The 13969-nt window shown below is 47.9% G+C and overlaps 1 protein-coding gene across 4 annotated transcripts in view; it reads left to right on the forward strand.

Annotated features, from left to right (window-relative positions):
* The window catches only part of ABCA1 (ATP binding cassette subfamily A member 1), a 135922-nt gene that overhangs the window by 87317 nt on the left and 34636 nt on the right, over window positions 1–13969 (forward strand). For all 4 annotated transcript variants that reach the window (XM_060014401.1, XM_060014400.1, XM_060014403.1 and 1 more), the window contains exons 12-22: window positions 1437–1634; window positions 2377–2582; window positions 3172–3348; window positions 4887–5109; window positions 6778–6999; window positions 8006–8210; window positions 9319–9432; window positions 10416–10587; window positions 11633–11764; window positions 12626–12768; window positions 12997–13134. In XM_060014401.1, the coding sequence (XP_059870384.1) occupies window positions 1437–1634; window positions 2377–2582; window positions 3172–3348; window positions 4887–5109; window positions 6778–6999; window positions 8006–8210; window positions 9319–9432; window positions 10416–10587; window positions 11633–11764; window positions 12626–12768; window positions 12997–13134 (1930 nt within the window). The remainder of the gene's footprint in view (window positions 1–1436; window positions 1635–2376; window positions 2583–3171; window positions 3349–4886; window positions 5110–6777; window positions 7000–8005; window positions 8211–9318; window positions 9433–10415; window positions 10588–11632; window positions 11765–12625; window positions 12769–12996; window positions 13135–13969) is intronic.

The following is a 13969-nucleotide window of genomic DNA, read 5'->3' on the forward strand; positions in this document are numbered from 1 at the left end:
TGCTGTCTCTGGCTCTGTCTACACCCGTCGCATCACCCCACATATCTGGAGGTGCTTCTCCGTTGAGTCATGTAACCCACTGATACTAAACTGTTCTCCTTTCTGAGCTGCTGTTTGTCTCCTTCATCTCAAGCCTCTGCTTTCTCCCTGGCCACTGCTCCTGAGGGGGATCTTTGGTCTCCTGGCCCCTCTCGTGGTCTAGAAAGGCCACGTGATCAGTGATCTCACTGGGCATGTCTCTCCAGCCTTGCTGCCCTCCTTGGCCATATTGCTGAGAAGCCACACTGGCCAGGGAGGGCCTCACCCCAAATGCCACGTGTCTTCACTCAGGTCTTATGTGCTCAGTTCAAGTCCCAAACAAGTCATTTCAGAATCACTAACGCATACACCTGTGAACCTTTGTGAGGTACAATTTTGTACCTATTCTGTTAACAAAAACACATATCTTAACTGATGACAGTATAAATTGTTATTCCCTATAGGAAAACAATTTGGAATGAAAATTGTAAGAGCCATAAAAAATGTGCTATCCTGTGTATCTGCATTTCCACACACCCTCAGGGATGTATCCCGTACAGAAATAATTTTAAAGAAAAAAGTCACCATATGAGAGAGAATGTTATTGCTATAATAATTGTTATTGTGAGAAATTAGACTAAATGCTACGGTATGTGAATAGTTAATGAAATTATAGTTTATATACTCTATAAAAACTATTATGCTCCCTTTGTAATAAAAAATATGAAGCCACATGAGGAAAAAACTTATATGTTAGTAGAAATAAGACTGATTTAAAAAATAGCAGAGTTTGGCCCCTTAGGGATTCCATTTCAGTAGAGCCAGAGCTTCCTGTATGTTCTCAAAGGTGTGAAAGGAGTTGCAGCTGATTCTCCTTTCCATGAGCTGAGGTTGAAACAGGCCCATTTTTCTGGCAGCACATCTGTGCAGGCCTCTGCCCTGGTCCTCTGCACCTGCTGGTTGAGCACCAGATTGGTTTTCCTTCTCTTCCGTGTTGACCCACGTGGAGAGCCAGCCAGCTAGGGAATAAGAAATGGAAGACAGGCCTCCTTTGCATCATGACCCATGCATCCCGCAACTGGAAAAGATCATATTGGTTTAGCAGCAGAATTCCTTTCCCAAACTAAAGCAGCAGAAGTAGGTGTGGCTTAATTCAATCTAGAGATTAGGGTCTTTATGAGGAATCATCAGCCTGGGTCTCAAAAGAGGAAGAAGATATAATGTAGTGGGAAGGTGCAGTAGAATCCGAGAGCCCAGTATTCTCACCTGTAAAATGGAAACATTGGGTTACCTATCTCACAGTTTTCTATGAAGATTTTAAAGAAAGACAATGTATGTGAAAGGGTTTTGTAAACCATATAGTGCTCATCAAGACTTAGTTGGTGTTTACTACTTGTACTTTGTCATGGGAATGGCAGACGCTTTTGGACAGCAGAGGCAATGACCACTTTTGGGAACAGCGATTGGAAGGCTTAGATTGGACAGCCAAAGATATCGTGGCATTTCTGGCCAAGCACCCAGAGGAAGTGCAGTCCACTAATGGCTCTGTGTACACCTGGAGAGAAGCCTTCAATGAAACCAACCAGGCAATCCAGACCATCTCTCGCTTCATGGAGGTGAGGATCTATTCTGCGGACCACTTAGAAAAGGCTTTGGCTTCTTTCTCTGAGATGGTGCAATAAGGTTTGGATTGGAGTAAAGTTTAGAAATAATGTGTCATCTTATTTACAGTAGTATCCCTCCACCTAACACAGGGTGTAATGTACAAAAAGGTACTCAATGAATGTTAGTTAAATGACTGAATGAGTAAATCAACAGACCTAACTTCTAGCTTTATTCTATCTGACTCAAGAATGTCTCTATCCATCGTTTTCTAGGTTTTCCTGTGTTTTGATATCCCAATACCTAATGGCAACAAAGCATTCCCTTAAAAAAGCATTACTTATGAAACTTATCTAAAATCTAATAGGACCGATTACACTTTAAAAATTGAGTCCTAAAAATGATGTGACTTAATAGGGACAAATGAAAGGTTTTTTTGTTCTGTTTGGTTAGTTGTTATGACTCAAAATTAACTAAGAAAACAGAAGCGAAAATGAGGTTTAAACCTCTTTCCCTCCACAAAAATCAGTATAGGTAACTTACCTCTAAATACTTCCAACATTTCCCTTACATTGCAGTTAAAAACCAAAACAACCCATTTTCAATTGAATATTGGAGAATGACTTGAGAGAGGAGTAGAGAGGGAGGATAAAAAAAGTCATGCACTTAGCGCTTCTCTCTTAGCATGGATTCTGCCTTGGCCACTGCTTGTTTTCCTGGCCATCGGCATTCTCATGTCGGCTGTTCTTCCTTCAGTGTGTGAACCTGAACAAGCTGGAACCAGTGGCAACAGAGGTTCTGCTCATCAACAAGTCCATGGAGCTACTGGATGAGCGGAAGTTCTGGGCTGGGATCGTGTTCACTGGAATTGCTCCTGGCAGTGTTGAGCTGCCCCATCACGTCAAGTACAAGATCCGGATGGATATTGACAATGTGGAGAGGACGAATAAGATCAAGGATGGGTAAGTTGAATCCCGCCATCGTACCAGCCAGTCTTGGGAAAGTCAAGAGCAGCTAATGTGACTGGAGGTACTTTATTTTAACTAATAATTTGGTAAAAATTTCCAACAAAGTATAATTCAAATTGGTGGCATGATTTTGGTGTAAGTGGCTCATTCATTGTGGAGACAACTATTTCAGAGGTCTTAAAATATCATTATCTTTTGGTTCAGCATTTCCATTCAAGGGAATTAGTCCTGAGGAATTAAATCAACAGGAAAAAAAGACATTAGATTCTCTGTGCTAGCACTATCCCTTTCTATAAAAGGGAGCAAATAAGCAAGATAAAAGGGAATGGTTAAGTACATTTTGGCCCGTGTACTTGTTGCAATGTTAGGGAACTAATGGAGGGGGGGAAAACCCAAACTAACAAGTGGTTTGCTCATTCTGATTAAATTTATTTAAAAACATGTGTACGTGTCAGCTGAGACCAGAAAGTAAGATACAGAAATAAGAAAAGTGGCTCTGTAATGGTGGTAGGATTGTGGGTGACTGAATTTTTTTTATTGTATGGTTCTAAGGAATGTTTGATCGCCTGTGGTTTGATTTAAGGTACTGGGACCCCGGTCCTCGGGCTGACCCCTTTGAGGATATGCGGTACGTCTGGGGGGGCTTCGCGTACTTGCAGGATGTGGTGGAGCAGGCAATCATCCGGGTGCTGACGGGCACAGAGAAGAAAACTGGCATCTACATGCAGCAGATGCCTTACCCCTGTTACGTTGATGACATGTAAGTTACCAGAGAGCCACCACCTTTGCTTAACTGGTTAACACTGTCCCCAGGTGGTGTGTACACACACAGGCACACACACACACACGTCAAGGGAGGAAACAGAATGATTATTTTATGTGTGTATTGACACGGGTCAAAAAATTGGTTAAAGCAAGATTGCAGCTACTGCAAAAAAAAAAAAAATTGTTTTTGGAATTCTGTGGGAATTTCAGGAAATAAGATGCCAGATGTAGGTAGCTGCCAGTTTGAGCCACGTCACCAGTAATCCTCATTCCTTTCTAGTCCATGGTTACCAGAACTTTTATTTTTTTATACTCTATCCTTTCAGTCAAAATCAGCCCAATCTGCAAGTTTAAGATGTGTCATGAAGAGCACATGCCAAACACATCCACACATCCTCACGTCCCCCAAACACAGGCACAGCGTTCTAGACCTATAAAAGCAGACTTTGTGTCAGTTTTTCTTCTTCCTCTCTATAAGTGGTAAACCACATTTTCAAACAATGCAAATAAAACCGAACAAGGCCTTTTTATCTTAGACATTTTAGATAATCTTTTAGTGCTTAGTCACTGTGCTGCCAGGTTCTCACTGTGGGGACTGTGCCTTTGGAGCCAGTGATTTCTTGTGAGAGAGAGAGAATAGGCAGAGGTGTAGTTATTGCAAGCATCTGAAATATGTCATGTCTCTTCTGAATTCTGGAAACTCTCTTATTCTCTGTTGTGTAAGGGAGAGTGTGTGTGTAGAGATCAGAGTGCAGAAGGAGCAGGGTTCCTCTCCTTGTATTTCTCCCTGCTTTGCATTGAACAGCCCATTTCCTTGCAGGGCTCACTCTAGCTTTTCTAGGTCACCTGGATTTATCTTGTTTTTCACCTTCAGAAAGATTAGCCAGTATTTTCCAAAGGAAGACTTTTCCAAAGACCCCCTAAGCCAAGATTTACTCTAGAAAGGATGTATTAAGATGGGAACACGATGAGAGGTCAGAGGCATCCAGAGCCTTTGCCTGTTGTCACGTAGCCAGTAAGTGCGTAAGTGGTAAAGCTGGGACTTGAACCTTGAGTTTCAGAGTCCAGATTCTGTGTTCCTTTTACTTCACTGCATTTCCTGTTCTACTTTGGAAATCTGAAGTATTACTGACAAGAGCTGCCTGAAGTGTATTTCTGCACCACCTGTCGTTAACAGTTATGCAAGGCAAGCTGATAGTGAGATGACCTTGAAGGTGTTGAACTTTCATGACAGAATGAGTCGGTGTTTTGGTTTTGTTGGTTTTGTTTTAGTACTTTAAAATCACCCCCATTTAGCTTAATGACATCTGAGAGCTATCTGGTTACTAAAGCAAAAGCCCTCAAAAAAGTTTTCTCTGGCATCACTTTGTTAGTAGTGTCATCACTGCGTTACCCCACTCACGAAGCGTAACTGTCAGGGTGCACATGTCTGCCCGTCTCGGGCTCAGTACTTTCTCTTGCGTGCAGACCCAGAGGTGTTGGCCCAGGAGCCTGGCTTACACTCACCTTTACTCCTCCCCCCCGCCCTTCCAGCTTCCTGCGGGTCATGAGCCGGTCAATGCCCCTCTTCATGACGTTGGCCTGGATTTACTCCGTGGCTGTGATCATCAAGGGCATCGTGTACGAGAAGGAGGCGCGGCTGAAGGAGACCATGCGCATCATGGGCCTGGACAACAGCATCCTGTGGTTCAGCTGGTTCATCAGCAGCCTCATCCCCCTGCTCGTGAGCGCCGGCCTGCTGGTGGTCATCCTGAAAGTAAGGCTGCCTCACCGGCCCCTCCCTGCCCCCCGTGGGCCATGTGAGCAGAAGAAAGGCACGGATTCTTCGGAAGGGAAGGGGTCATATGTGCTGTTCCCTGCAATTCCCTCATTTTATAGTTGGGGAAGGGGAGACCGAGAGAAGGGCAGCAACTTGTCCAGAGTCAACCCAGCTGGTTAGCAGCTAAGCAGGACTGAACCAGGGGTCTTGTGTCCCAGGTGAGCACAAGCGTAACTATGCATGCTGTTTGGCAATGGTTCATGGCAGCATCAGAGAGTTACTCATTTTCCTAGATGTATTGGGGGGTAATTCTGCCAGAATTTCTAAAAACCATACTCAGAAGCATAGATATTGTTGCACGTTAGGATTTTCTGGAAGCAGAGGCTGAGTCAGAGTTTGGGTATGGGTATTGCTTAGGGATCCACACCTCTAGAGGGGATGGGGAGGATACAGGATTGAGCAGAGGGAGGAGTTGAACTGTGACGCACGGCCAACCCCCCGGGCACTCTTGCCCGGAGCTGAAATGTCCAGCCCTTTAGGTTACCCCAAGGCCTCCCTCCCTGACACCGCATAGACCCAGGCCCTTCCACTGGTCACTGGAAGGGTGTGCCCCAGGGCCAGGCAGCTGTCCGCAGCTGGGACAAACCTAGAGGGGTTGACACCTGAGGCTGTCTGCTGACAGCCAGACAACAAGTCCTTCCTCGAAGGGGACTCTGTACAGTGCAGTTCTGTGTCCACCCCTTACATTAATAGGTTTATATGCCATTTTTTTCACAATCATTTCATTTAAGGATGCATTGTTTAAAAAAATAAATGTTTTTAAAAGTGGAGGGGTGCAAAGGGAAAGGAAGTAACATTTAATTTAATACCAGCTACTATTCATTACAAATGAGCGCTTACTGATTGCCAAGCACTGTTTAAAGCACATATGTGTGCTGTCTTGTGATATCCTCACTAAATAACCCATTTAACATACAAGGAAATGAGGCCAAGGAAGGTTAAGGACTTCACTGGGGTCACCCGACACTGTGGCAGAGCAGTTCTTGCTAAAGTCAAGCCCCCCTCATGCTCTGATGTCTGACTGCCAGGGCTGAGCTATGTGGCCGGGGTGGAGGTCCTGTGACTGGTGGGTGAGAGCCACTCTGTGACAGCTGAGCGCTGGTGGGTCCTGCTGAAATAGAACCAACTGCTAGAGAGACACTTGAAGAGTCCACAGAGTTTGGATAATTGCGGGGATCCAGAATCCATAGCAGGTTCTCATGGGGGATGTTAACATGGCCTGACCATTTTCCTTGGCTTTCGGAGGGAGAAGCCATGTGGGATACTGTCTCCCACAATTCTGTCTTGGTGCCAAGAGTCGTAGTCCTTATAGAAGAAGGAGAATCCAAGTGATACTATTTCTTGGAAAAACAAAGAACAAAATTGTCTGTTGAGATGAACCTTGGTGAATATCAAGCCTGGACTTTGTTTTGTTTCTGGCTCTACCATGACTTTGATGTGTGGTCTTGGGCTAGTCATTTCCCTTCAGTAGATTTCAGTTCACTCATCAGAAAAATGAACAGCACTGTTCCTCTGTATTGTCTTTAAGATGAGCAGGAATAAGCCCTGGCTGCTTCCCATAGATCATTGCTTATTGACAGTCTTATTGGGTCTCTTCCTTCCCAGTTAGGAAACCTGCTGCCCTACAGCGACCCCAGTGTGGTGTTTGTCTTTCTGTCCGTGTTCGCCGTGGTGACCATCCTGCAGTGCTTTCTGATCAGCACGCTCTTCTCCAGAGCCAACCTGGCGGCAGCCTGTGGAGGCATCATTTACTTCATGCTGTACCTGCCCTACGTCCTGTGCGTGGCGTGGCAGGACTACGTGGGCTTCACGCTCAAGATCTTTGCGGTGAGTAACTCTGGCCCTTCTGCAGTAGCTGCAGTCACAGCCGCACCTGGTATTTCACTTCTGCTTTATAGTCCAAGCTGAGAACAGAAGATAAGAGATTCTCTTTCCAACGGGACTTGAACCTCAGTTCTAGATTCTATGCTCCTTGAAGGCAGGGACTGTGTCTTATTCAATTGCTTATTTTTAGTCCTCTGAGTGAACACTGGTTGAATTGAATCCAATGGTATTTTGTAGGGAGCCAGACTGCACTGCATGCGGTACATGGCACTGGGGAATGCCTTTAGACAATAGAGGCCAGCTCTACCTTTTGTCTCCCAGCTCTGTTGGCCGTGTTAAGCTCGCCACAGTCATAGCCACAGATAGAACTGAAAGCTCTTGAGATCAGAAATGGCTCCTTCTGGACTCTTGTCTCCCTTGTGTCCAGTATGGGGTTTCACTTGAGTAATATTTTCTGAACTTCAAGACTGAGGAGCAGGTACTCCATCTCCCTGCAAATCCCGGACTTCACTCCCCTCCCTTGTACAGAGGAGGAGAGGCCTCCGAGGGGGTGCAAGTCCTTATAAGACTGAGTTGTCCTGAGTTTTTTGCAGGACGCTCCAGATGCCTCTGTCTGGACCCGTTAGACATCAGCAGCCCCAGACAGGCTCCTATGACACTGAGCCATCACTGGCCGAGCAGGGAGCTTGAGAGGACCATGTGTGTGTGTAAGGGACAGGCTTGCTGAGCCCTTGAGGCACCTTCGGAAGCATAGAATTCTAAAAGTTTTACATTCCGTCATACATGCATTTCTGAAATGTGTGAGCATAATGAGTGCTTATAAATAGAATCACTTTATACGCTGCCAGGGAGCCCACTCCCCTAAAGGGACTCTGTAGATAAATATTTCCATATCTTGCAATTGATCCATTTGGCAAATTCACCTTTCTCCAGGTGACATTTGCATTAGCAGTGATAGGAGAATGAGAAACAAGGAGATGGATGAGTGACTTCTGCATCTTTCTCACAGAGCCTGCTGTCTCCTGTGGCTTTTGGGTTTGGCTGTGAGTACTTTGCCCTTTTTGAGGAGCAGGGCATTGGGGTGCAATGGGACAACCTTTTTGAGAGCCCCATGGAGGAAGATGGCTTCAACCTCACCACCTCGGTCTCCATGATGCTGTTTGACGCCTTCCTCTACGGGGTGATGACGTGGTACACCGAGGCTGTGTTTCCAGGTGCACTGAGCTTCCACACTGCTTTAGACATCAGCCAGGGAAATGAAATTTCTAGCTGTCGGGCTTTCCTTCCTTTGTGCTGGCATTTCTGCAGGGCCTGGGTCTCCTTGGAAAGTGGTTAGGGCTTTGGACCTATGGCAAACAAATAGTCTCCAAGGAGAAGCAGCTGATGCTAAAAGTACAGCTCTTAGTACTGACACAGCTCTTGTTTCTTGAGCACTGTGTGCCAGGCACTGTGCAAAGTGTTTTACATACTTTGGTTCATTTAATCCTCATAAGACTACTCTGAGGGAGTTACCGTTCTAGCCAGTTTTTGCAAATGAGAGAACTATGACCCGAAGAAGTTAAATAACTTGCCTGTGGCCACAAAGCTGGTAAGAGCAGGTGCTTGGAGGTGAACCCAGGTGGGTCACGCTGGGTCGGCTAGCCCAGGAGAATCCTCCCAATGCTGACCCAGGTCTCTAATTCTGTATCCCCTGAATTACCACCAGCAAATGTTCTGTTTCCTGAGTACAGCTTGTGAATAATAAGATACGTTGGCTCTCAGCCCTTGCCTGTGCTTTAATCGAATTAGTATTCATAAAAATTCATTTTTATACTTCCCTTAATAAATCTCCTTGACCAAGACCTGCCTTGGATACATTTTCATAGAAGATCAAATTCTGAGAGAGTGAGGTTTAACTCTTTCTGGTTTCACCTACTGATTTTTCTCTAAGGGAGTGTATGTGAAATGTTTTTTACGTACCCTACCTGAACTTCCCACGTTGGATATGCAACTTTGTATCATACAGATCTGGATTCAAATTCTGAGTCCTCCACTTTACTGGCTGAGTGACCTTGAGTAGGCTACTTAACCCTCAGTTTCCTCATCTCTAAAGTGGGGATGATACCTGCCTCGTGGGGTTGCTGGAAAGATTCTGCAAGATGTTTGTCATACACAAGAGATCTCAGTAAATGTTATTGCCTCTCCTCCCCCACCTCCAGTCCATTTTGTCCTGTCTCCAGAGGCTGTGTCAAGAAGAGAGTCAAGGAGGCTGTGTCTGGCTGGGACACCTCGGGGACGCCGGGGCGTTGCTGAGCTTTGCTCACACCTGTGCTTTGCTTTCAGGCCAATATGGAATCCCCAGGCCCTGGTATTTCCCTTGTACTAAGTCCTACTGGTTTGGCGAGGAAGGCAATGAGAAGAGCCAGCCTGGTTTCAGCCAGAAGGGAACATCAGAAAGTAAGTTCTGCTGACCCGCCCTCCCCTTAACTGCAGTGCAGCTGCCCCTACTGGCTGTGGGGGGCAAGGGGTGGCTCTCGGCCTGAAGAGCCTAAAACCACCTTAGGGGTGGAGAAATCCCCTGAAGTGACCCTTTCCGCATCCTCCCATGCATTTGTGTCCAGTGCTGTTGACTTATCGGGGAGTCACTATCTGGGCTTCTAAGGGACATTTCCTTTGTTCTCTTGGCTTCTAAATAAAGTGGCTCTTGATCTCTGCCTTCACCTCCGCCCACCCCATCCCCCCAAACACATATAACATACTTTTCGTACTATCCTGACAGCTAGAAAGAAGAGGTAAAGACAGCCGTGGTTATGGAGCCATAACCTCTCTGCCTGCCTTGTCCTGATGACAGACGCATGCGCCTGTGCAGGCTGACGCCAGGTGGCTGCCACAGAGCTCGTTCTGTGCTTCGTAATGTTCTCAGCCTGCATTACCCAGAGTGCACATCCCCTCCTGGCTTCTGACTGTAGGTAGTGATGCCCACAGTTCAGCAAAGGCGCTGCCTTCTGGGCTTTTTTGCTCAGGTTCTTGGAGGGGAGCTCTTTGTGTTCGGTATAGCTTCCTAAGTCATTCATAAGTCGCTCCCCTGCTGATCTCTTCCGTGCCCTTCCCCCAGTCGCCAGTGGTGAAGTACGATGTTCCTTAGCATGGCTCACGAGTTTCCTTACCACCCGCCATTGCCCGCTGTGCCAGCTGCTTCACCTGCTCTTCCTTCTCTTCTTCCCCAGCCTCCTCTCTGCACCTTTATCACTGTATTCCCATCACCAACACTAGTGCCCAGATAGGCCCTAGATAACTGTTTGTTGCCCGTCTGCCTGAGAAACCAGAACTAGCCGTGGAGAGAGGACACTTGTAAAAGTGCAAGCACAGCCCCCTGCGTCTTGACACTCCACTCATCAGTGTCTTCTGTGGGCTCATTTCCATCCTGTGTCTTCTCACAGTCTGCATGGAGGAGGAACCCACCCACCTGAAGCTGGGCGTGTCCATTCAGAACCTGATGAAGGTTTACCGAGATGGCATGAAGGTGGCAGTTGACGGCCTGGCCTTGAATTTCTATGAGGGCCAGATCACCTCCTTCCTGGGCCACAATGGAGCTGGGAAGACCACCACCATGTAAGAAGAGGGTGTGGCTTTCTCAGAGTCAGCCACAGGAAGGTTCTGTCCTACAGTTAGAAATTCATACCTAAGAACATTGCCTTGGTTACCGGGCCAAGGGCAGAGCATATGAGGAATTGATGAATGTAAAAATATTATCTAATCACAAGAGTGCTTTCCAAATGCTGGTTTTTCTCTAGATATTATTTCTTCAGGTTAAAATAGACTGGAGGCCTTTAGATGACCTTTCCCCTTCGGTTCTCAGAATTCTGCAGTATTTTTGGAACCTGAGACTGTGACAAGTCTGAGAAAAGGTCTCCTTTGGAGTTGGTTTGGTCAGAACTGTGAGGCAAGAATGTGGAAAGAGAGATTGGCTGTACTGGTGGGAGGAAGTAATTTCCAGGAACTCTGTCTCTAAGCAGATGTGAGAAACAGCTGGGCAGCTGGCTGGCTGTATGATTGCCTTCTCTGGGACCTATAAGGACCTTATGATGGACAGCTTCAGAAGGGAGCACAGGCTATAAACACACCAGCGTTACCTCAGTGGCTTTCAATGTAGTCCATCAGCCATTGCAGAGGGCATTTTGGTGGGGGAAGAGGTAATCTCTTCCTCCTGTTTTTCTTTTATATATTTTTAGCACGCAAAATCAATATATTACGAACATTGCAGAAACTCTTTAAAAGGTGCGCAAAAATCCTAACTGCCAAACACAAAAATTACTTTTATCTTTGAATCATTTGTTCTGCTTTGTCCCTTTTACTTGGACATGATTTTAAGCATAAAAAGAATATATGCTTTAAAGTGTACTTCCCGTTGTAAATTGGAATCTTCATTTAAAAAATGCTTGTGCTGGAACTGCCGTTTCCAACACATAGGCCACTCCTAGCTGTTCGCTGAAGCAGAGACTCCTTCGCTGTGTCGGGGTCTGTTGGAGTCCATTAGGAAGGAACGGGGCTGGAGGGTTGCTGCCTCTGCCGTCTGCCCGGACGCTGCCGCCTGGAGCGGAGCTTCAGGGCAGGAGGGCCAGTGCTGACTCCTGTACTTTAACGTTTTTGTCCTTAGGTCAATCCTGACCGGGTTGTTCCCCCCCACCTCGGGCACTGCCTACATCCTGGGGAAAGACATTCGCTCCGAGATGAGCACCATCCGGCAGAACCTGGGGGTCTGTCCCCAGCATAACGTGCTGTTTGACATGTGAGTACCAGCACAGCCTCTTTGGAGGTGTGTCGTGAGTCACGGGTAAGCATTTTACCACCTTTGGGGGTAGCAGACCTCACCTTCCTGGATGTGTTGAGGGCAGGTCGTCCTTTGATGTTGGAAAGTAACAGAATTGTGGGATGGGGAATGTTATATCAGTCCAGCTGGTGGATGTAGGCCTGGGAAATGGTGCTCTCCGTTCCTGTCCTTCTGGAGTAAGGACATCCTCTCTCCCCGCACACCCTCCCTGAGACCACCACCGCTCTCACCTGACAGTAGCTCAGGGCCCTTGATACGTGGGTCCCGTGTTTCCTGCTCAGAACTTTTGCCCCTGTTCAGCCTGCCCATCACCAAGCAGGGAGCCGCCATGGTGAGCAGAGAGAGACCTGAGCTCTGTGACCTTGGGCGAGGGCATTCCCCCTTCTGAGCCCCGGTTTCCTCACATCTACAGTGAGCAGCCCGGGCTTGTGTCCTCCACAGGGCCCCCCTTCTCTCAGGGCTGAAGTCCTTCGAGGTTCAGGAGGGCTGCTCCAGGCTAAGGCCGAGGCAGCTCCTTGGTTGGTGGGGCCTTGGGGAGGGCCCTTTGAGGACCTGCCACTGCCTGACGCGCGGGGGCCAGGCCAGCGGGGAATCGGGTGGACGTGACCTGTCACCCTGCTGCTTTGGCTTCTCACGTAGCTCATGTGACTGCTCACTGCTGTTCTACCTTGAATCCTTCCTGGAGATTATTTTTCAGAAATTGATAAAGTTAAAAAAAAAAGTGGGGAAAGAAAAATGTGCCTGTCATGTTCTGGGGGAGGAGGCACTGTGTTCTGTGCGTCCTGGGGGCCCGGAGCCGACCTGCCCCTCTGTCCCCAGGCTGACTGTTGAAGAGCACATCTGGTTTTACGCCCGCCTGAAAGGGCTCTCGGAGAAGCACGTGAAAGCAGAGATGGAGCAGATGGCCTTGGATGTTGGTTTGCCGCCAAGTAAACTGAAAAGCAAAACAAGTCAGCTGTCAGGTGAGGCCCAGAGCTGCCTTCCTCATCCAGCGCACCCCCCCGCCCCCGACTACACACACACGCAGGAAATACAGCTGCCGCCGTGTCCCCGGCTTCCCCGGGGAGTGGGAGGGTGGGTCAGAAACGTGTTCCGGGCTTGTCCCCAGGTGGGCACCTCCATCCCTCTTTCGCCACCTCTGCTGTCACTCACTGGGGCTGGCCCTGGATCCTGTCTCCTCTGTCCCATAGGTGGAATGCAGAGAAAGCTGTCTGTGGCCTTGGCCTTTGTTGGGGGATCCAAGGTTGTCATTCTGGATGAGCCCACAGCCGGCGTGGACCCTTACTCCCGCAGGGGAATATGGGAGCTGCTGCTGAAATATCGACACGGTAACTGATGTGTATTTACTCTGCCTTCTGGGCTGGGAGGGGGAGGGAGGGAGGGCCGGCCTCTGGAAGAGTATCTCGTGGCTGTTCCTGCTAGAGCAACAGAATTGCTTTCAAGGAAAATGTGGAGCTGAGCTCTGAGCTCCGCCCTGGTGTGCAAGTGGGAGGCCTGGTATCCAAGACCCTTCAAGTTTACACTTCATTCCCTAGGGGCCTGCAAGGAGAAGAGAAATGGGGATAAAGGGCATCCTCTGTGGGCCCCCAGGGCTCCCTCCAGCCTAGAACTTTCACATGTACAGTATAATTATGGTCTCCTATAGACTGAGGTTCCCAAGAGCCGAGGCTGTGTTGTCCTTCATCTCTGTCCCCACGTGGGGCACTAAACTTGTGTGCTGACAGAGTGGATGAATGGATGGGAGAGGTACAGTCAGCTTAGAAGGGTAGAAGGTACACAAGGTGGTACAGTATGAGGGGCATGGCTTTGGAGTCAGCTCAAGCTGGCCCAAGACCTTGGAAAAGTCATTTAACTTGCCTAAGCTTCTTTATCTATAATGGTGGGAGTGCCCACCTTACAGAGGATTAAGTTAAATGAGAATGCACCTAGACCACGTAGCACACTGCTGGCATGTAGCAAGTTCCCAAATAAACATTCCTGTCCTTCATTCTGTGAGGGTGCAGCAGCCGTCCTCACAGCACTGCCATCCTGGGGGTCATGAGCACACAGGCCTCGGGGTCTTTCTCCCAGGCTTTCCCCTGCTCATATTTCTGTAGTTCTGGCCACTGCGATGAGTGAGGACAGCAGGCCTCACCTGTGCCTCGTCCTTGTGTTTGTTCCCGG

This window comes from Delphinus delphis, chromosome 6 (genome assembly GCF_949987515.2).
Source record: "Delphinus delphis chromosome 6, mDelDel1.2, whole genome shotgun sequence".
Lineage (NCBI taxonomy): Eukaryota > Metazoa > Chordata > Mammalia > Artiodactyla > Delphinidae > Delphinus > Delphinus delphis.